This window comes from Copadichromis virginalis, linkage group LG18 (assembly GCF_057382275.1).
Source record: "Copadichromis virginalis isolate Kocher_CV1m ecotype Utaka linkage group LG18, C_Virginalis_male_GT1.1, whole genome shotgun sequence".
NCBI classification, from domain to species: domain Eukaryota; kingdom Metazoa; phylum Chordata; class Actinopteri; order Cichliformes; family Cichlidae; genus Copadichromis; species Copadichromis virginalis.
Genome location: NC_140635.1, coordinates 16186689 through 16209857, shown reverse-complemented (window position 1 = coordinate 16209857; position 23169 = coordinate 16186689). Strand labels below are relative to the sequence as shown.

The 23169-nt window shown below is 40.2% G+C and overlaps 4 protein-coding genes and 1 long non-coding RNA gene across 6 annotated transcripts; 1 reads left to right on the top strand and 4 right to left on the bottom strand.

The window, feature by feature from the left end:
- Positions 1-532: 532 nt before the first annotated feature.
- On the bottom strand, positions 533-2428 carry gng5 (guanine nucleotide binding protein (G protein), gamma 5). Its single transcript, XM_085438524.1, has 3 exons — positions 2255-2428; positions 943-1085; positions 533-597 (listed from the first exon to the last, which is right to left on the bottom strand). The coding sequence occupies exons 1-2, from the start codon at positions 2333-2335 to the stop codon at positions 960-962; spliced, it is 207 nt and encodes a 68-aa protein (XP_085294650.1). The 5' UTR covers positions 2336-2428; the 3' UTR covers positions 533-597; positions 943-959.
- Positions 2429-2892: 464 nt separating this feature from the next.
- Positions 2893-10227, bottom strand: ssx2ipa (synovial sarcoma, X breakpoint 2 interacting protein a). Its single transcript, XM_085438523.1, has 14 exons — positions 9915-10227; positions 8960-9092; positions 8480-8643; positions 8104-8313; positions 7469-7579; positions 7235-7370; positions 7077-7152; positions 6807-6987; positions 5585-5735; positions 5313-5449; positions 4807-4980; positions 4591-4708; positions 3212-3362; positions 2893-3053 (listed from the first exon to the last, which is right to left on the bottom strand). The coding sequence occupies exons 2-14, from the start codon at positions 8991-8993 to the stop codon at positions 2909-2911; spliced, it is 1788 nt and encodes a 595-aa protein (XP_085294649.1). The 5' UTR covers positions 8994-9092; positions 9915-10227; the 3' UTR covers positions 2893-2908.
- On the top strand, positions 5733-6912 carry LOC146687559 (uncharacterized). The gene is made up of 2 exons (XR_014916325.1): positions 5733-5821; positions 5947-6912. It is a non-coding gene; the product is annotated as an uncharacterized LOC146687559 (long non-coding RNA).
- A 1264-nt stretch (positions 10228-11491) lies between the features above and the next one.
- Positions 11492-18125, bottom strand: mcoln3a (mucolipin TRP cation channel 3a). 2 transcript variants are annotated; one of them, XM_085439799.1, is made up of 14 exons: positions 18018-18125; positions 17387-17618; positions 17126-17293; positions 16873-17026; positions 16561-16642; positions 16389-16485; positions 16182-16281; positions 14602-14714; positions 13563-13712; positions 13300-13401; positions 13074-13196; positions 12754-12960; positions 12491-12632; positions 11492-12185 (listed from the first exon to the last, which is right to left on the bottom strand). In XM_085439799.1, exons 2-13 carry the CDS (start codon positions 17591-17593, stop codon positions 12495-12497), a joined length of 1641 nt encoding a protein of 546 aa, XP_085295925.1. In that variant the 5' UTR covers positions 17594-17618; positions 18018-18125; the 3' UTR covers positions 11492-12185; positions 12491-12494. The 2 variants fall into 2 exon arrangements, with proteins under 2 accessions (XP_085295925.1, XP_085295924.1); XM_085439798.1 differs by having other exon boundaries at positions 11492-12632.
- A 255-nt stretch (positions 18126-18380) lies between these two features.
- On the bottom strand, positions 18381-20887 carry bcl10 (BCL10 immune signaling adaptor). The gene is made up of 3 exons (XM_085439802.1): positions 20389-20887; positions 19698-19986; positions 18381-19569 (listed from the first exon to the last, which is right to left on the bottom strand). The coding sequence occupies exons 1-3, from the start codon at positions 20437-20439 to the stop codon at positions 19163-19165; spliced, it is 747 nt and encodes a 248-aa protein (XP_085295928.1). The 5' UTR covers positions 20440-20887; the 3' UTR covers positions 18381-19162.
- Positions 20888-23169: the final 2282 nt, after the last annotated feature.

Genomic DNA, 23169 nt, shown 5'->3' with positions numbered 1-23169 from the left:
AAAATAAAAATAAAAAAACAGCATGAAAATATAGAGTTGCTATAAATTTTACACTGTGCCCATTTTCATTTTGGCTCAAGAAACAGATCGAAGTACTTCACCCATCACCAATTTCATGTATAATGCAGCATAATTTGACCCAAACTCTTCCTTTGGTCCATTTAATGATTCATACACAAGCTGTTTCCATAACTGTTGCCTCCAAGGCTACATGAAAGTAATTTACCTCATATTAGCTGAATTTGACAATAATATGGAACTATATCAATTTGCTGAATTCTGATTTTGTTTTAAACAAGAAAAAGATAATGGCAATAACTTGAGTAGTAAAGAATATTTTATTCATTAAATACAAAAAAGTTGAGAACAGTGATGACTAAAATAGAATAGAAAAGGCACAATAATTGAGTCAAAAATCACACTGTGCCGTGGAAAATAATACCGTCTCCTGTCTTCTACCTTATCTAAAAATAGCCAGTCTTCTTCCTGTTTTAAATCCATCGAGTTCTACTTTTGAGATTTCCCGTGGCAGTATAATGGCTTGGCATAAGGAGCAGTGCTGAGGTCAATTTTTCCCTGTAGCATCAAAATGAAGGCCTACAGAACAAGAGGAAGGGAAAAAAGAAAAGATGATCATTTTAAATGGTTAAACAGCTCAGGATGAGAAGATTTTATTCAGACTATTTTTACTGATTTACAATGCAACAGTATTTGTATAAACTGAAACAAAGTTTCATAGTATTAAAAAAAAGCAACTCTTTTAGTATCCACCTGCAGGTCACACAAGCGTTACATCAATTTATTAGAAAATACTGTCAATGTTACTGTCAAGTCTGAGAGGTTTTTCAATTCAAGAAAGAAATCTGAATACACAGTAAAGACGGCATGTGTAGCGCAGCAACAGAACATGTATGTGCATATTCAAAAGTGTGGCTGGCTTACCAATGGACACAGAGGTTTCACAAGAAGGAGCAGACCTTCTGTGGCCTGAAAGGGTTGGTGCTGGATGACACACCGGTGAGCAAGGGATCTTGGAGAGCATTCTGTATGCAAAACTGTTGTAGATCTGCAGCTGCCTGAGAAACCTGGTGAAGACAAGAAAAAGTCACTTAGAGCAGGTGCATCCCAATATTTTTGAATGACTGCTCAGTCACCTGTATGATGCTTTTTGTAGCTGGGAAGAATGGAAAATGGACTGGATCTTCTATAGTGCTTTTCTACTCTACCTGAGCAGTAAAAGTGCTTTATATAACATGGCTCATTCAGCCATTGTTGGAAGGTTTATCAAACATCGGGGTTAGCATCTTGCCCAAGAATGTTTGCCATACAGACTGGAGGACCTAGGGGCTGAACCACCAATCTTCCGATTGGCAGATGACCTGCTCTACCAGCCACCTCTGAAGATGCAGACCTGAACAGGGCTAATAATACTCCACTGCACAACTGAAGGAAACTGTAGAATGCACTTTTTAAGCCCGACCAATATCAGAGATGAAGCCTTGGTATCCAATTTTGCTTGCGGTACAACTGGAAATGCAAGAATTCTTTTAAAATAGACGCTCTTCATTTACATGGAACTAAACAAGGCACATCTTCTCCAACCATGACTGAATCCAGTCTTTTAGGTTGTTTGAATGTCGTTATAGACAGTATTTGGAAAAAACGTTCAGTGTTTGAATTTGCAGAAGTAGCTAATAAAAACGATCATTCTCATTATTCATCAATCATGTGCTTATGTCAAGTTACCTATTCAAATCTTATAACATAATTAGTAACATAAAATGTGAATTCAAAAAGGAATGCCCACTACACTTAGTTTACAAAAATTAAAACAAAATAATACATCCGTCTCATACATGGCGTTTCCCTGGTCTGTAAGTTTAAGAAATTTACCATCTAGTACCTTACTTTGAATAATTATTTTGTCAAGTAAAAACATTAGCTACACTTGGGGGGGGGGGGGGGGGGGGGGGGGTATTGCGAAGCTAGAGTTTTAACATTTGATCTTAAATCGCTTCGTTAAATTCGTAACCAACTACAGCTATCTTGTCGTCATCTTATGTTGCTCGGGCGTTGTTTTATGATTACAAGCAGCGCGAAACTTCAACACTTCCCCCTCGGTACAAACAACGCCCTGCTTCACAGATACTCTCGGCCAAATTAGCATCACGGTGCTAGCATCCAGCAACAGCTAGCGCTGTTCGCAGATTTTTCCATTAATTGTCAGGGGAAAAAAAAAGTCACTTTTACTTACCTTAACTCTGTTTATGCTCGCCTCAAAACGAAGCTGCTGTACCACCTTTTTCATGGTCACCAGGTTGGATGAACCCGACATTTTTATGCCTTTTCTGTGATTGAAATAAAACGCTGGGCGGAGGGAAACACGTCTACGCTGGTTGCTGCTGAGACAAAAGCAAAGATGACGATATCCGGATTCCGGTTGTTCACACTTAATTGCAACTCCCGATTCAATCCACCAGGGGGCGACAAATGAAAGGGAAACTTATTTCATTATATTAAAAAACATCTTTATTGTTATTACTTCTTGAGAGCAGATCTAATCGATCTAATGTTAATGCAATACATACTTCAAGTCATAATTTATACTTATAGATTATGTAAACATAAAAGGTAATTTCAGTACAATCAACAGGTAGAAAAGAATTTCTGGCTACAACACACTCTTATCATTGCTTGGTACCCTTCCTTGAAACAGCTTAAAATCTGAATTGTCAGTAAAGAAATGAGCTATGGCAGACTTAAAGTGCTTTCTTGTGTGATCAAGCTTTGGTGAATTGTCTGTGCACATCCATTGAAAAATGATTGCTCAGAGCTGATGGATTTCAGCCACAGATTGAAACTAAACTTTGTTGCAGAGATAAAAACAAAAAAGGCACTTAAAAGTTCTTTAATTGAGGCTGTTCTCATCTTCACCCATAGAGAAAATACTCAAGTCACTGCATCGACCTCCGTTTTTTGCCTTGACCCAATTATCTCCATCTTCAATGGTGCTACACTCTTGCCAGAGTCCTCGATTTGAATGTCTGGAGGAACTAAAAAGAGAAAAATATATACAATAAGTAAGAGTCTCTTATCCTCACTGATTCATGCATCTGTTGTTAAGACATTCACATTTAATATCGTGCAGAGCATTTCACTGCATGAATGAAATGCAGTCCCTGAAAACAGTTATCTAGTAACTCACTAATACCTGCTTTCTGGTATTAAGCGGAGTGTCCGGTAAAGTTCAGGAGTTGATGGCACAGCAGCACTTTGTGAAGATCTGGGAGTGGAGAACGTCGTGTAGGTAGATGATTTGGCCAGCTGAGCTTTCACTGAAGACCTGATCTCTGGCTCACTTCCTGCAATACAGACCGTGTTTTAAGGACAACAGTTTTCTGGTAATGCATTAGGTGTTCATATGCAGTATTAGAAAATGATTATTTGTTAGTCTTTCTCTTACACCAAGTTTTTGTAGCTTTCACACTGATGTCCCCAAGCAGATGGTACTGAATAAACAAGACTGACTTGGCGATGTGATATTGTGGAGCTGTGCAATGATTTGGATAGCTCATAAATTGTATTCACAATAGAACATAGGAAACAGATCCAGTGTTTAAACTGAGGGGGGGAAATATTGGTTCATTTTAAATTTGATGGGAGTGACACATTTCATAGCTCAGACAGAGGCCACAACAGATTGGAACAGTAGGTGGTACTAAAGAACAGCAGGAGGAACATTTCGCAAGTAAATCGGTTAGTTAGTAACAGAAATATGATGGAGTGCATTTAAAAAAAAGAAAAGAAAAAGTGCATCTTAGAGAGGCTGAGTTTCTAGAAAGGAAAGATGGAAATGGGTTCACAAAATTCAGAATAGTGTTCCTTAAAATAACATTGCAAAGACCATGAATATGTCATCATCTACAGTAAATGAGATTGAAAGGATTGGAGGAATCTGGGGAAATCTCTGTGTGCTAGGGACAAGGCTGAAAACACTGGATGTCTGATCTTTGGGTTCTCAGGCAGCACTGCATGAAAATCAGATACGATTCTGTCATGGAAGTAACGACACGGGCTCAGGAAAACTTCCAGAAATCTCTCATGGTTTGCTGTGCCTCCCACAAATACAGGTGGAAGCTCCATCATGTAAAGAAGAGACCATATCTGCACACGATCGAGAAATGCTGACATCTTCTATGGATTAAAACGCTTTTAAATGGACTGTGGCAAAGCGGAAAACTGTTCTCTTGTAAGATTTTATGGACGATTGATAGAAAGAAGAGGGGATGCTGCTCAGTGGTAAACTGTTAATGGCATCGAATTTCAAAATGAGTGAATATTTTTCTTACAATTGTCCATTTTAAAACATTTGATGCGTTCTGTGTCGTTGTTTCTACCCTGAATAAAAATCTGGAATTAAAAATAAATAAATAAAATAAATTCTTTGCATTTACACAGCATCCCAACTTTTTCAGAAATGGGGTTGATATTGTGCCCAATTTTAGTAAGTAAAACATTTAACCACTGAGAGGCTATGTCATTCAACCACCCACTCCAGAAAGCACCTTAATTTAAATTGCACCAACTTACTAACTGATAAGGCACTGTGACCATCTGATGAGGAGCATCTCCTTCGGTCTGTAAAGGGAGTCAAATTCAAAAACTGATTCTTGAGCCATGAAGCGCGATCCTCTTCGAAGGCCTTTTTCTGTCGAAATAAAAAAAACGATTCCAAAGAAATAAATGCACCACCATCACAATGTGTGCTCAATTTAACTACGGGACCAAATCAGAAGCCTTCAGTACCTCTCGGCCCAGACGAATAGCAGCCTCGGTGAAGTTCTTTCTCTCCCTCTCGAAGTTTCTCTTTTGTTCTTCAAAGAGCCTCCATTCCTCTTTGAGACGCTCCTTCTCCTCCAGTGTGTAGCAGTCATTAAGGAGAGCGGCAGTCTCATCGTCAAACGAGGTGTTGAGTTGTTGCTGCAAAAGCAGGAGTGGTTATTCCTTTGATAGCACATTATTTCTTAATGTTCCTAAATCATTTTTGATACTGACTAACAGGCCAGAAACATCCTCGTGGGGACATCCCATTGACATAATGCTTTCCCTAGCCGCTTACCCTAACCCTTAGCCTAAACCTAACCATAACCCAATTGTAACCTTGACAGTAAAACCATATTTTAAGTGTGAAAAATGCCTCCAACCCTGTGGGGACCTGGATTTTGGTCCCCACCAAGATAGTAAGAACCCGTGCACACACACATGTCCCCCCCCTTTGTAAACACACTGACTGCCTCTCATCAGATGCTGACCTGAAGTAGCTGCTGTTGTGCATGAATGAACTCTTTGCACTGCTGGACTTCACACCTCATCCTCTCCATCTCATCCTCGTGGGTTTCCAGAGGTATCATCTCTTTATTTGACTCCAGCTGATTCTGCACTTGAGAGACTTGACAAACAAAAACCAAATGGATAAGCTGATAATTTTGGTTTCTTTCCAGGCATGACACATTCAGCTACATAAGAAAGGTTTTGCAGATGAAAAATGTTTAAAGTTGTGCCATTGTGTCTACGCCGAATCTACCTTGGCTGTCTAATTTCTCCACATGGTTCCTCAGCTTCCTCCACTGCTGACGGATGCTGTTTGTTAGCTGCTCCCTGGCATGTTCACAGGACTGATCCAGAGTTTCTCTGCTGGTGTCTCCCGTTTTCTCCTCCCCATCTGAATCATGATGCTGCAAATCAGCCAAAACAATATAGTGGGCTTAAAAGGAGGAAATCAGGAGATCTGAACTTCAGACATGTCATTTCTAATACTCTGGTAAACATTTATGGACCAGTTTTAGTGCTCTTTGTATTTTGAAAGTATCTCTATGCAAAAAACAAACAAAAGCAACAATTTAATATGGTAACAAGACTAAAGAATTGTACCACTTTCGCTTACAGGTATGATCTATTGGTGTATTGGCTGAGTCCATTTGTCAAGGTTGCGTAAGACAACGTATTGGTCTGCTTTGTTAAATATTCTACTTCAACACCAAGTAACACCACAAGATGGCGTCTCATTCCTTGTTGTTGCCCAGATACTCTCAGGGATTCTCGTCACTACCACATGTGTGTACGTATGTAGGAACATATTTTCTATGGCGATATTGTATCGATACAGTGACACCAAATATCGACATTTTAAATAAATGAAAATGCTATGAATAAGGGGGCTCATCTCAACTTATACGAGGTAACCTTTCTACAAACAGTTGCAGTCTGACTTGATTGACTGAAATCACTCTAGGAGAGACGGCATTTATTTGAAAACCTTCAAATAAATGCCGTCTAATTTCTAAATGCAGACTAACTGCTACCTTGTTTCCATCAATTTGAATGAGGCTTTGTCAGTGAGCACAACTCGAGAGAATTTGACTCAACCAGCTGCCAATGGAAATGTAATAGTTAAATGTGACTTTCTATAGACAGGATTAGAAGTGATATTTTTGACAATCACAGTTAGTTTCTGTCTCATCAGGAACTTATTGCATGTGATTACCAACTTGACCCTATCCGACTGCAGACTGATAGCAACATACAGTATAGCGTTAAAAAAATAAAATAAAAATTCACAATAATATTGTGATAATATCATATTGATTCCCACCTCTAATGATCTAAAGTAATTTACAACAAAGCCCTGAACAGCTTCATGATTCACCATCTGGATGGTTTCCTGTCCATAAGAGAACCATCAATCTTTTCAAACCCATCTACCAGAGGGGGGTGTGTGTGTGTGTGTGTGTCTCTCTCTCAAATACCTGCTCCAGGCTGTCATCAGCAGTGGCTCCTCGGCCAGAAGAACTGCGTGGACTCAGGATATGAATCATCTCCTTCTTCATCTGCTGGAGGACTTTCTTAAGCTCAGCGTTCTCCAGCATCAAAGACTTCTGACTTGCCTCGTAGTCACTGAGCAAAGACTTGTACATCTCACCCTCGTGGCTGCAGAAATCAATGACATATCAGTTTATGCAAATAATACTACACATTTTTCAGTTTACATGGTTAAATGAATTTCACTTTCAAAATACCTGGCTGTCGCTTTTGCAGTCTTCCAGTGACCCCTTTTCCCATCTGACCGTCCCAAGGAATTCAGTACATCGATAGCTATTTGAGGAAAAACAGAAAATCCAACAGAACTGACACAAAATTATGCAAATCATTGTTTGTTTAAGTTAAGCACATTTACCTAGTTTCTTATCCTTTCTGTCAACCAGCAGCTGGCTGAGGCGCTCTCTGAGCTTTGCAGCTTCTCTCTCTTTTCTTTTGGCATCATGACTGTACTGAGAGGCACGGCTAGCAATGATACTTTGGAGCTTCTGGACCTGTCCAGAAATAATTGATTATTTACAAGCTGTCAGGTTTTTGCATCCTGAAATAACTAGTATTAGTAACAAAACCACAGTGTAAGAAGAAGCTTTACCTCATCCTTTTCTGTTTTTAAGCAGCTCTGCAAAGTCTTAATTTTCAGTTGCAGCTGCCTCTCCATTTCATGCAGACCAGATTTCTCCCTTATTGACAGTTCCAACTGATCCTGGAAGGAAACACATGATACATGACGTAACTGTTATGTGCCGTCTGAAGATTTTCTATAAATCAAATTAAATAATCTAATAAACTAAAAAAAATACACTACAAATAAATAATAATCAAATGAAATTCTATGTGAATCAAATGACCTTTATTTTTTCTAGCAGCATGTTTAGAAAAAACAAAACAAAACAAACAAAAAAAACAAAACAGAGGGACTATGCATCACAACCAGATACCATCAAAGTGACAGAAAGCACGTCAAGACCTCCCAGCACACAGCTCTAAAAGGTCCGTCTTTGCTTGACTGACAATGTTCAGTGGGGATATTCACAGTGTTTACACACTACCGTGTTTTCATATCTCTAAGAGGTGAAAAATGTGACACTGCATTACTCCACCTTTACTCCAAGACATCTGTACGCAGATTATAGCCCGAAGAAATAAAATGTTGGCTCCACAGAGAAACGAAAGAGACACTTTCTCTCTTGGAAGTACATTAAAAGAAAGATCAGCGGTTATACATGCCTTGAGTCTGGTATTGCTCGTCTGCATAAGCTCCATGGTGCTGGATTTCTTTAGCTGCTCTTTCTCAAGCCCTTCTACAGTGCTCATAGTTCGCCTGTGAATCTGTAGCAGCTCATACATGGCATTCAGAGCCAGTACTGCATTCAGGCCAGTCCCCTCTGGTGAGGTGGCCTCAATATACGTAGAGGAGAGGCCCAGTGAGGCGAGCTCCTGTGGGGGGATGGAAATTAAAAGTATGTCCTTGTCTAGGGGTTATCTTTTTGGAGACAAAACGTTTGCATATAAACCAAACACTTCAAGTAGTAATAATAACAATCAATAATAACAATCATAATAATAATAATAATAATAATAATCATCCTAGGGCCTTCCATACCTGATTGATGTATAAAATGCACTGAAGAATGTTATCCTCTGTGCAAAAGGCACTTATTACACTGTAGAAGCTTTTTGCCAAGGGAAACGAGTACGATGACACAAAGTTGTTCTGTCTCGAGGGTGACATCGTAACATGTGATATGCTGGATATCTCATAGTTTTCTGTAAACACAGAACAAAGAAAGGGAAAAATATTGAAACTGTGGAAACATTACATCTACTGCTCTCTTCCTCTAAAGAGAGGCTTGAATTAGGTTGCAGATGAGAAATGAGAACAAAAATGTGGGTCACCTCTAAAGAGCCCCCCTCCAAAAAAAAAAAAAAAAAAAAAAAGCTAATGGGACTTGCTATTCTTGAAGTGCTCTATCAAATGCATCGTTTTAGCACACACACACACACACACACACACACACACACACACACACACACACACACACACACACACACACACACACACACACACACACACAAAAGTTACCCATTGATGCCTCAGTTGTCCACCACTCTCCCATATCACCAACACATCAGGACACGAGGTCATAAGTTGTCACCAGGGAGATGGATTAAGCAGCCGGGGGTTGTGAATCAGAGGACAGCACTGGAACAGAGCGCTGCAACAGAGCATCAAGTCATGAGACAGACCAGCAACAGATAATCTGAGCCGAAGCTTCATCCTCACAGGATTAACTGTCAGATGTGTGCCGGTTTGGAGGGGGATTCGAATGGGTTTTAGGAGGGTGCTCCTATTGGTTACTGGCATCCAAACTGCTGGGCTGTAAGATGATCTGAGCCTCAAACCAAAGGATTACAGAGATAAAAATAAGAGAATCCATTACAGAGAGTAAATCTGGCAGACTCATTTGTTCTACGCGTTTGTTTTTTAACTTTAATCACTGACATGCTCGGTGAAACAGGCTGAACCACACACTAAACTAAAGGGGCCACTCCCACAGCCTTAATGCCGTGACTTGCATTCAGGTACAGTTTCATTGTGTTGATGAATAAAAAGAAAAAACGGTGCACTGAAAAGCTGGGGCGTGTAAAAACGGTTGGACGCAACCACCAATCATGGGAAATGCCTGCTGCCTCACAAGCCAACTCTTCCCAGTTTATCTAATGAAGCAGAGAGCTTACACAGCTTTTATCTAGAAATACATACACTGAGGAGGCGATAAAGTCAGACGTGCTACGACGTGACGCACTCAATGCTTAACGTCAGGAGCTGCTTAAACGTACGTAGTCCAGCAAACATGCTTGCTTACTTTGCTGTGTCGTTTGCTAGACCTCTACATGGCTATAGAGAAATACCTTAGAAGCTTAACGCTGCTAAGCATAAATAACGTTCACACATGCCGTGTCTCCCCCGTGATGTTAGTTAGCCAACAGGATAATTAATAGCCATGCTAACATGACAACACTACAAAGATACTCACTCAAGGGCGTGAAACGGGTCAACTAAATCCAACAGTTTAGCTCCGTGCTGCTGCTGGCACGGTTAATACACTCCTTCCCTGAAAACACCTCCAACTCCAGTGTAGACTCCAGTCAACATCCTGTCAACAGCGGCAATAAGTATCAAAACTCCCGACACAGCCCAGAAAATACCTCCACAGGTTAATGGGCAGACTCTGGCTGCTGCGGCGTTTGTATTTTTTTTTTTGAAGTCTATTCCTCCGCTGTCGTCCAATCAAACTGCATTGTTATTGGTGGCACCGTTGTTAGGCAACCAGTATGAGGGCCGTGCATTGGGTGTACATTATGCAAATGAGAAATGCCGTCAGGTGCCACAGTCAGGTGTCATAAATGTCACTGCAGCGCCCCCTGTGGCTGCAGGAAGTATTACTACACATAAAGCCTGTTTTGACGGCTGCCAAATTAATTGTCATTACACATAGACTCATTGTGCTTGAAATAGAAGATAATGCCTCAAGACAATGAAAACAAGACAGTAGAACCTTACAAAAAAGTAAAATGCGAGTGATAGAGGTAATTCACTTCAGGTCAGGACTCTAACTGTTGCATTCTGGGCGAGCTGAAACTGTACAACTGATAAATTGGATAATCCTGCAAATAGTGTGTTTCACTAGTCTAAACTTCTTGATTTGACTATAAGGACCAATTTCCCTGAGCCAGTTTGAGAATTTTCTAACTTTTGATATGTGACAGAAAGCACTTCTGATAACCTTATTAATATGATTATCAAAACTAAGATCATTGTCCAAAATAATGCAAGGATTCCCAACTTACTCGCAAAAGAGATGATTAGTGTAAAAAAAAAAAAAAATTCTGTCTCTGACTTTCTGAACCAACAACAAATATTTCTGTCTTGTCTCTGTTCAGCTCTGTTCAAAGGGTTTGTAGACATCCAGTAGTTAATGTCATCAGAGAAGCTTATTAGGTTATGTACAGGGGTTAAATCATCAGAGGAACAAGGTAGGCACATCAGTATCATTTGCATAAGAATGATAGGATATATTATTATTCTCTATGGTAATACCAAGCAGGAGCATGTAAAGGTTAAAGAGTAATGGGCCAAGGACAGACCCTTGTAGAACTCCTGATTGAATGTTCATTTATGCAGATCTAAATCAAATAATTGAAACAAAAAAACCCCGAGCCTTTAGGTACAATACAATGAGACCCAATTAAGAATCTGAACCCGTTAAATCAACTGGATCATAAAGTCTTTGAGTTGAAATGTCCTGATCATCAGTGTTGAAAGCAGCAGTGAGATCAAACAGAGCTAAGATCTGCTGATCTTAAGGTCACTGATGACTTTATAAGAGCTGCTTCTGTGCTATGATTGGTTCAGAGACATCATTGGCACATGTCATAAGTGCTGTGAGGTAAAATTAATTCAGCTGAAACAAATGTTTTATTTTCAGATATTTTGCCGACCATGTTTGTGAGAAAAAAGTCAGATTAAATTTAAAATAGGTGCCACTGTTATGGCTAAAGATGCGCTGAAATATATCCAGAAGGGACATGACTACTCCTAAGAAGCTTTCAGTACTGAAATTCAAACTTTATTATCTAAATAAGGTGCTCAATTTGACATTTTGTGCAAAAGAAAAAATACAAGTATAGCAAAAATACACAAAGTAATTTATACAGGTCATAGGATATGCTTCTGTATTGATGACAAAAAAAAAACTGTGCTCAGCACAAAATAAAGAGATGAAAAGCAATTACGTTTCAGGAAATTCACTTTCACTTTACTTTGCATTTAAGTTGTGAAGTTTATTTGAGAGTTGCATCTTTTAGCATGGTTTCCTCACAGCGAGAAGGTTCTGGGTTTGTACCCTCTGTTGGACTTTGCATGTTCTCCCTGTGTGGATTTCCTCCAAGTGCTCCAGTTTACTCCCAGTCCAAAGATGTGCTTGTTCGGCTAATGGTGATTCTAAATTGGCCATATGTGCTAATGTGAGTGTGAATGATTGTTTTTCTCTCTGTGTTGACCCTGTGATGGACTAGCGACCTGTCCAGGGTGAACCCCACTGTTCAACCAATGTCAGCTAGGGTAGGAAGACTCCAAGTTGGATAAATGATTATGAAAATAGAAATATGTTTAAATTTTCTCCTTAAGTGCTTGTATATAAAAGATCGCCAAGTTACATCGTTGTTGTGTAGCCAGGAGGAAGTTCTTCTTAGTGTTTTTCTCCACTAATGTCTGAGACATCTGCCCTCCATGTTTGAATGCAACACTGGCAAGAAGAGAATATTATTTGACATATTTATACGGCAATGCTTGATATTGATGTTACATTGGTTTATAATGTGGCCATATAATATCAGCATGTCCTTAACATAGGAACTTTGCTAATTTACTAGTTCTAAAAAAGTCAGAACTCAAGTAAAAGTACATCTGTTTAAGTTGGAAGATATTCCATCACTATCACCCAATAGTGTTAACAAAGGCTCTATACAGACTCTCAGGACCCTGTGGGGCATTTTGCAGTCACATGAGGGCAACCCGTTGCTCACAATTGGCAAAAAGATGATACTACACCCTGTTATCCAAAGCAACCACTTGAAAACATGCAGCAGGTCGACTCGTCAGTATTCTGGTATCGTCCAGACTCAGGCTGATCTATGCACTCTGCAATGAAGGCCTGAAGCTGGGACACTGGCTCCTTGTCTTTCTGATGATGCTGAAAAAAAGAACCATTATAAGAATAAATACATAAATACATAAATAAATAAAATATGCTCAAATTCAACAGTAAATTACATCCCCGCAAGATATCAAATATCAGGGTGGCTCGGACTGACCTTGATGGTTTCGTACGTGTCAGTGATAAGAGCAATGAACAGACTGAGCACCATGTAGATGAAGATAGAGATGAAGGAATAGAGGTAGAGTCTGCTGAAGAGCCACACCATGTAGGTTTTGTCTCTCATCCTCAGAAAGGTGGAAAACATATCATCACCATTGAGGAGAGAGAAGAGGCACTCTGTCACTTTAGCCAGTGTTCTGAACTGTAAAACAATGTTTAAATAACGATTAACATTCTGACATCGTGTTTCTGGAAATCATGTCGGAACAGATCACCCTAATGTTTGTACTGTAATATGAATTAAAGTGTTTATACTTTGTCGTGGTAAGGTCCAAGGACGATCCAGCCACAGAAACAGTACCCGAGGTAGATTATGGCTGCACAGACGCAGAATCGAAACACGTTGGGCAAAGCCGCCCTCAAGGTTAAGATTAAGATCTAAAACAAAAAGAAGAAGAAAAAATGCCAGTCCCTCTGGAAATGCATTTGCTCTTTATTTGTATAAAGTATTTTTTATTAGGCACTGTTAGGAAAGTCTTACATTGTACTTCTTGAAGAAACTCAGGTAACGAATCACACCAACCCAGACAAGCATCGTGGCTGTTCCCAGCAAGATACTGCAGACGTCATAGTTTGTTAAGAACTGCAAAAGAAAAAAAATACTACTGATAAATTTGATAATTCTGCAACCCTTTACATCAGAATCAGAATCGTGTTTATTGGCCAAGTATAAGTGTTTTTACATACTGATTTCAGACCATTTAGAAAATATTCACTGATTTCTAAAAGAAAAAAAGAGAAAACCTTTGTTTGTATCCCAATTTTCAGCACTGATCCAGTGATGGTCATTATGTCACTGACAATAATGAGGATGTACCAGCCATTCACAAACTCCATGCGGTCTGACCAGGACACAGTTTTATTGTAGTAGGCACTGAAAAATATGCTGAACTCCTACATATGAGAAATTTATCAAACAAACAGACTGTCAAACAAGTCAGCTAATGAGATGTTACTACAGGCAGTAGTAACAGGCACATTTTAACATGCTTAGTCTATTAGCTAATACTATAAAGCAATACTGTGCAAAAATCTTGAGTCACCTGACTATGGTTTTGGGTCTACACATATCAAACATCTTTGAATAAATTTTAAATTGTATCTTCACACATTGGCAGTCTGTTAAAACATGTCACACATCAATTGTTCCCATTTCATAAGTTGAATTTACAAAAAATGACAAAGATAACACAGTTTGACGGGCATAAAATATATTTTTGCAATAACAAGGTGATTTCTAAAGAGCTATTATGCCATAATTTGGGATATCTCTTTATGGTGTGCAGTGTATCCCTAAAAATCTGAGGAAACGGGAAAAGAAAAGAAGTGGCAGGCCTAACACTATCTAGAGCTGAAGAACAATATCTGAAAGTGCATCTAGCCTCATCAGAAACAGTCTTAGGTGGAAGCATGGCTATCAAGAGTTACGCCAAATTACAGAAGGACTGGACTGAAAATAAGTGGTAGTGTTAAATCATCTTGATAGACAGAAGAATAAAGGTGGTCATGCCAACATGTTTGTATGTTTCCATAAATCTCTGCACCTATGTCCCATTTTCCCCGCAAAATATAAAGAAATGAAAGGTGGCTCAAGAGTTTTTCACAAAATTATATGTGCTCTTCTTAAAAACGACATCATGTTACCAGTATGTAAAGCCCCTCACCAAAAGTATAGAGAACATTACTTGATTGACCTCATCAACTATAATTATGGGCTGCCTCAGGTGCTGTTTAGTGTCTTAACTGAGCCAGATGCTAAAAGTATTTCTGTGGTGATACTTACAAACTGGAGCTGGATGCCATGGACGACAGATCGTATGCAGAGGATGAGAGAGGCGAAACAGGCGAGGAAGACCACAGAATCAAACGACAAGAGGAGATAATCGTTCTTCCCAGCTAGAACATTTGAGGTCAGGTGTTAATATTTTGGGGCTCTGTCTCTATAAAACTGAGACATAACCTTTGTCATTTCTTGGATCATGCAGGTACAGTTGCAATCAAAAGATTACGAACACTCAATATGGGCATGGATGTCATAGTAATTTGGGGTTTTTAGTGATTTGATTGAACTGTTTGTTTTCCAGGGTGGAACGATTGTACAGCGTACGACATTGGATTTACATTGGATTTTCTCAAATCCACATAGGGTCAAAGTTAGACATAGCAGCTCAAACATGTACACACACCCCCACTAATATTTGTTTAAATGTCCTTCAGTGAGTTGCACCTCAAATAAATGCTTCTGTTAGCCATCAACAAGCTTCTTGTGTAATTCTGGCTGGATATGTGAGCATATTTGCAGAATTGGTAGGGTTCATTTGAATTGGTTGGTTTCATGACATGAGCCCAGCTTTCAAGCATAGTCCAAAAATTTCTAATGAGAAATGAAATTATCATCTATATCAGCGGTCCCCAACCTTTTTTGTGCCACGGACCAGTTTATGCCCGACAATATTTTCACGGACCGGCCTTTAAGGTGTCCCGGATAAATATAACAAAATAAAACTAGTACCAGTATCGAAAAAAAGAAGATTTATTCATAACACACGTGAAAAGACCCAGGAAAATCGAGTTAACAATAAAAACGATAACAAAATAACGCTGAAAACCGATAAAAACCCTGAAAACCATACATTTCACACCTGAGCCTCAACTCTCGTGGCCCGGTACCAAACGACTCACGGACCGGTACCGGTCCGAGGCTCGGGGGTTGGGGACCGCTGATCTATATTATCCATTCCAAAACCAGTTTGATGTGTTTGTCCTTTTGAAACACCTAACTGTGCCCAAGTTTCAACCATCTACCTGTCAATTTGAGGTGACGTTGAAGAATTTGGATGTGCTTCTCCATCATTATAATTATTCTACCCATTTTGTACAATGTACCAGTACCAGTGGCAGGAAAAACAGTTGGTACACTGTTCTTGGGTTTGAAAGTCTCACCTTTATTCCTCTAAACTTACCCCTCACCACTGTGGCCAAATAGGTCAGTCTATCTGGTCTGAACATCTGAAACTTTTCTCCAGAATGCATTTGGGTTTTCTTAAAGGTGTTGATTTGGGAACAGTAGCTTCTTTCTTGGTCAACACCCTCTCAGTACATGCTGATGTAAAACTTTCTGCACCACTTATTATACTTTTGACCAAAAAAACCCTTTTGTATCCAATTCTCATTCGACCCTGGAAAAAGAAGACCTCAAAGAAATCATTAAAAGCACAAAATGACCATGACATTCATGCCTATGAGTCTGAACACAGCTGTATTATGAAAAGCAGAAAAGTGTTACTGTGCCCCCTGCTGGCGTTTGACTAACACTAACAAATATTTTGCTTCCTGGTGTCTCTCAGTACTATTTCTACTCACATGTGCCTTCCACGTTCCAGTCACTGCATTCATAAATTCTAACATCATTTTCAATATCAACCTTTATCTTTCCGCTGTGTGCACGATTGTCAAAAATGATCTGTGTAAAAACAAAGGATGGTTCGTCACTGAGCTTGTAAAATCTCCTAAAATATTATAGAAAATATATCTTTGAGATTGTGGCACTTTTCAGATAGTGTCACCAACCACTATGTGGAAGTCATAACAGTCTGGTAGCTCGTGGTGCCGCACAGTCTGCAGATTAATGGTTTTCAGAGTTAGGTAGATGTTCACAGATAGCAGCCTGGACACACAAACATATATTAGCAGCCAACACTCTTATCATTGGACATGAAACCAATATTTTTAGTTTAGCCACCTTCTGAAATCCAAAGAGAAGTTGGGATGCGTTGCCAGAGTGTCGTTGCTCAATGATTGCATAGGGTGTATGGAAATACAATCTGTGGTGGAGAAAATGTGTTCAGAAGTTATTTCAGTTTGTATTATTTAGCAGAGGAACGATGAAGCATGAATCCCTGTGAAGAGTAGAACAAGCTTCCTCTTTTCACGTCACAAGTGCACCGTTTGATTATTTTCCATTCTTGCCATGAATCAGCTTCAATAAATATATCTTGCACAGAATATTAAGCATGGACTTAAACAGTGTTGCAGCTACTTCATGTTTTTGTACCTTTATCAATATGCGGATCAATATCAAAGGTGTCGTTTTCAGGATCGATGGTGCTGTTTCTATAAAACACTTGACACAAAGTCAGAGGAGTGTAGTCGCCATTAATGAGCTCATATGCAAGATTACCTACAGTCAGGTTTTGGAGATTGGTATACTGAAAAAACAGACAAAGAGAAAACAGAAAACATCTTTTAATAGTGTAAAATTAAAATTAAATAGAAGATGCCACGTGATTAAACAAAGGTTTCAGTACCCTGTTGATAATGTAGTGAATGTGCTCATTCACATCTCTTTTGGTATAAAGGGAAAGGCTTCCGTGCCGGTGATCCTTGTATCCTTTGAGAAACAGATTCCTGAATGTCATCAAATTTTCATCCTTGAAAGTCACCATCATTTCATTACTCAGTCCAAAAGACACCAACTGTTTGGAAACAGGGGGAGAAAGAAAGTCTCACAGGTAAAAAACAAGTAGCTCCCGACCTCTGTACACATTCACACGTAACTAAAGGATTACCTGGATAGTAGTGATTGCAATTTTTAATATTTGTATCGTCAGTTTCCATGGTTTCCGACCCCTGGCTCTGTACTTCTCGCAGGGATTCATGAAGAAGTATTTGAGCCTCCGTCTGAAATCCTCCACCGTCTTTGTATCTAAGCCGCAGCAGCCGTTTCGCTGACTCTCCTCTGACCTGGCAGCCAAAAGCTGCTTGGAGTCCTCCATTAGGCTGAAGGCAGCTTTGTGACACCTGCATCAGAAATGTTTAATAGATAAAGAAAGCATCTGGCCATTCCAGTCAGCCTGATGTTTATCTAACTGGTTCTCCAGCCTGTGTACACTGCTGCTATTCTCTTCTTTATAGTTTAATTGTTATACTTCAATACATACTAATTATGCAACACTGAGCCAGTGTGGTTACCACACACTGGCCCATTTTAGCTCATAGGGCTTCCTGCAACAGGGAGCAGAGAAATGTACAGATTTGAGAGGTGTGTGAAAACAATTACTACACATATTTTTGCTTAATAAATAAAAGTTAGCTGCTTATATTGGATGTTGTTATATAATTATATATATTTTTAAATCAGATGCTAACTACATTTGTTAAACTTCACTCTACACATAATTATGATAATAAATTAAATACCTGTTAGCGTTCGCCGAGCACCAGTGACCCAAAGTTCACCCAGTCTAACACTCAGGGCTTCTCAGCGGTGTATGAAAAACCAGGTGATACAGTCACCACTGCAGCCGTCACCACAATGACTGTCATTCCTCTGCGCCACTTGTAGCTTTTCCAGTTTTTTCCAGAAGTAAAAAAAAGTACGTCTGCACACCCAGAAGCTGACGACACATTTAGACGTTGGAGGCCTGTCAATAACTTCATTTTGACCTCGACAGTTGATGCCCTATTTTAACAATTATCGGCACTCTAACATTTAGATTTTTCATAATCACTACAGGAAATCAACCACACAATGAAAAAAGGAAAAAAGAAACACAAGCCCAGTCCATATATGAACAACCTTTAGTTTTATTATTACATGACCAGTGAATAAAGAAAGAAATAGGATGTCACTGAAACTATGTTTACTAATTCAAGACTATTGTAGTGACAAAAACATGAAGCAAATTCTTGATGACTTAATGCACACACATGAAAACAAACAACAGAAAAACATGAGCTGGAGTTCTGCTCCAAGACTGGCTCTTTATACGCACACACATGGATATATATATATATATATATATATATATATATGCTCAAGTAGTCGTTCAAGTGTATACAACATAGAAACTGCATTCGGCCTTTACAGCTCATCAGACAAATCACACCTCCTGTCACAGAAGGGGAGTAGGAGAGGTTAGAGAGGGTGAGTCACATTTTCTTCACTCCTGACACATCACGCTGGAAATCTAACCGCGTTAGAAATGCATCTGATGCACGCGCAGATTTCCTCTTTCTTCTTTGATGGCACCGTTGTCTCATTTTAGTCATATTTTCCATTTTAAACTAGGCAATCTCCATACCCTAGGGTTTGGTTTGGTAACAAATTGGCACCATTTGAAAAACAAAAAAACAATCTTTAAAAGTTAGCCTAGCTGATGAGAAAATGCCCCCATTTTCATTCTAAAAGTTAGCTAATATAGTGGTAGTATACAGTATATGCCCATGTGCAGCAATTTCTCACCAACTGCCTCATCGAAAGCACGAATATCACTGAAAAAGAGAGAGTGAGTGTTGTGGTTGGCTTTTTAACCGGTTGAGAACTGTCTTATTGAGATATGCTCCTAAAAGATGCTCCTAGTTGAAGTTGGCGTGAGGGAGCGCGACCGGAGGGGCTGGAAGTTTGGATCGCCTCCACTGCTAGTGCACCCCGGCGCTCCAGCATCTATGCTGGAGGGGGACTCGACCATTACCTCGTCCGGCAGAGGAGGCGCCCCGGGGTCTCCGGGCTTCGGGAGGCTGGATGATGTCGTGGAAGGCGTGGCGATGCTGGCGCAAGCCACGGAGGAGTCTCCAGCTTTTTGCGAAGACAGCAGATCGAGTGAGGTGCCCACATCTGAGTTGGAAGGGCTTTTCTCGCTGTCCGGGTGAAAGAGCAAGGTGGAGTTGTTTGAAAATGTTGATGGGAGGTCGCTGGTTGAGGTTGGAGTGCTGAAAGTGGAGTCAGATGAGGAACTGGAAGCTCCTGCCGCTGAGTAATAGAAGAGGGGGAAAAAAAGGGGAACAGTTGTAAGTCATAAAGAACAAACGCATTAAGCACTTTTTTGCATTACACACATACACACAGACACACAACTATTTTAGAAATGGACGTTTAACCTCTGAGGGACTCGATCTTCTCATTTTTGGCCTTCTGCACCTCGTCTGTGATTTTTGTGATGATAAAATTTTGCGAGCGCATCTCCCGAATCGAGTCGATCAAGGCATCCAGGCCGCGGGGGTTCTCAGCCAGTATGTCCAGCAGCACGGCCATCCTCTTGGTCTGCGTAGTCCTGCAGCTGATCTCTTCTGCATCATCTCGTGTCAGGATCCTGCGAGAGCGCAGGTAGTCCAGGTGGCGATCTGCTCTGATTTTATCGCAGAGGTAGTGCCGCAATCTGGTCAGCACCTGGAGAGCCACAGGAAGTCACGGAGGGCAGATGAAAAGAGAGCAAAGTGAGGTGTCAATGAACAGGAAACACACAGTCCAGGGTTCACCCCCCTTCCCCCAAATCAAAGACTACAGCAGGCCTGGATCTGCTCTCTCTGTGGCACATACAAAGTAAGCTGGGTGTCCAGATGTGCCCTAAACGTCCATCTTATTGTCCTGCTGTTAAAGCCTACAGAAAGTGGAAATTGTGAGGGCACAAAGAGGGTGTGGTGGGGGCATTTCCTCCTTTTAATAGGCCTATAGCGCTAAGCAAAGCATAAATATATATTTAGCAGTGAATCTGTTTCCACATGGCTCCCCTTATCAGATTGATCTGGCATCTGTTAGGAAGCCAGAGCGTGCCTGAAGTATAATACTCACGTCTTTCTTTATCTCTGCCATTTCATCTTCAGTGAGGTGAGGAGCATCCATCCCTCTCCCCCGCAAAGTGAAAATCCAGGTGGTAACGACTGAAGATTATTTTAATAATCTCGTAGTGGTGGATTAAAACACAACAGCGAATAAATTATAGAAGTTAAATAAGCTGACACCTTATTATTAATCGATAAAAGGTGGTCTGTCGACTATCCATTCAACTTTTTTTGTTTCAACAACGGAAAAAAAATCCCCGGACTTCCTGATTGTGTCGAGGCTTAACTACGTCAACACACGGCAGAGACGTCGGTTTCACACTCAGCGCTGGTTTAAACCGGTAACTGTGAATAAAAAAGTCCACGTTCACCTCAAGATTTCTCCTGTTTTACCAGAACAACTCCAAACTGAGCAACTGTCTTCGCTTTGACTTCTGATGTGCGACTTCTTGCGCTTCTGCACTTCCGACCATGGCCACGCGCGCTTCTCGATAACTCCATTAGGTGGCGCTGTTGGACCTTCTCGCATACAAACACCACGTTTGGCAGGTTTTGCTATACCCCACAGTTTAGTCTGACAGCATTCATTCAAAGAAAAGTAAGTGCTACACTTGCCTAAATACACCCAGTAAACTATAGGCCAGTGGTGTCAAACATGTGGTCCAGGGCACAGAAGTGGCCCTCTTAAAGGCTCCCATAATACTGATGAATGTGGAAAAACTGAGACATAGTTTTGCAGTTATTTTTCTTATGTGATCTCAAGGTTGCTTATAAAATAAGAAAATAAAATAATGTGAAATGTTACCACTTGTAATCTGGCAGGGTTTTAAAGAAGCAGGAGGGATATGAGCTTTTTACTTTACTAGTTTACTCTTTGTGGGCAATTAACTAAGCTGAGTTTGGCATCCCTGCTGTACTGCGTGGCTATACTGCACAAGATATTTCTCTAATCTACAAAGTAACTTAAGTACAGAGCAACTCTCAGTTAATTTCAATTTCAATTTATAATTTTTTCTGAATTTTTGTTGCTGATTTATTGTAATGACGCAAATCTGAGGTGAAACGTAGGCTTTTTTAATGTGATGCAGGGCTTTTCAGTTGCTTCACAAAAAACGTCTATGCTTTACGATCTGTTTGCATGTTTTGTATGTGGAGTCACTGCAAAGTAGCTGTCGCCATCAGATAAATTTTCCTTGTGAAAAACAGCGTAGAAGTTAAATAGTGTTAGTTCCTCCGTAGAAACTGGATGAACAGAGCCTTGGGAAAAAGCTCAGAATGCAACAAAGACAAGCTCAACAGCACCACAAACTAAACTATCTGAAACAGCATCTGCAAAAATAATTATAATAATAAGGTTATTACTACTACACAAACAACTAAGGGTTTAATAAGTTAGTTGGCTGTGGTGGAGCTGATTTTATGTAAACTGTTGGTTTGCTGGTCTTGTTTGGAAAATCTGCACAGTAACTCGGAGAATTAGAGTAAATATATTTCCGTTACTGTCAGTCATGCAGCTGGACACATTTTAAAGTGTAGTACTGAGCTTTGAAATGCGATGATCACAATGTCAATTTTCAGCAGGCAGAGCCTGTATCATCGATTAGGTCACAGAACAGTTTATATACAAATAAAGCTGAAGGGTCATAGCATTAAAATCATCAGCAGTTCAGAGAGAACACCGGGTCAAAGTTCACATATACAAAGGGAATTGCTGCGCAGTAGAAGTGATGTGACACTCTGGTAAACATGAAGTCTATCACAGAATGGCTGAACGCATGCAGATTTTCACTTCCCCCTAATCGCAGTATAGCACAAAGAGAGGACGGGCGCTCCCTGAGGAGATTGTTATCAGGCTTGTTTTGTCATGCTCTGCAGTGTAGTACTGTATGTGCTGTGTGAAACCACCATCAGCAAGCAGAAATGTATATGAACTGTAAATCAGATCGCAGGACTCATGCAGCGATAATGATTTAAAGCCCCTCACAGCTGTCTGGCTGCTGTTTCATCGCAGCAGGAGAATGTCAGATGTTAAACAAAAACGTGGAATGAGCGTTAACAGAAACAGACAATGCGTGCCCACTTGTCCTCTCCACAATTCCCTTCATTCATGCTGGACAGCAGAGCTCAGCAGCCTGGAAATGACCAGCTGTGCGTTTCAAATGAACCCAGTGTGCTGACTCCAGAGTGCCCTTCGTGCAGAGCCAGACACAAAAGAAAAGAAGGCATTTATAGAAATGATGTCACCGACGGGACTTTCATTCATATCAGCACAAAACCCACTCTCACGTAACAGCCAAGACACCACCGTGACCTTGCATCCACTGTGGTTTTACAATATGCGTAAGTGAGGAGGTATTTGTGCTTTTCAGTCGAAGAACCATGCAAAATTACTTCTTTTATAGCTTTTTTTCACACAGCCTATTATAACCTGCCCACCCACCTTACTCATTCGAGTGTATCCCATTAAGTATCAGGGATATGTAATTTTAACAGGGCGCTGCAGAGTACTGTGCAATGCACGTCCACCCATGGCTTGTATCAAGTATCTGTGGGAGGATAAAAGGTCTCTCTAACACAATAACTTTGAAGTAATTACATGTCGCTCTCATTAAGTGAATTGCAAGATATGAGAAAATGCACGCTTTATATACGCGTCTTTGCAAGACGCGTATATAAAGCCCTCTTTAGTTTCACATCTGTCTGCTCTTGTAACCAGGTTTGAGACCCACTGGGTTCATATTCATTAAGCATCTCAGATATATATTTAGGGCTGTTTGTTTGAAATCTGTAC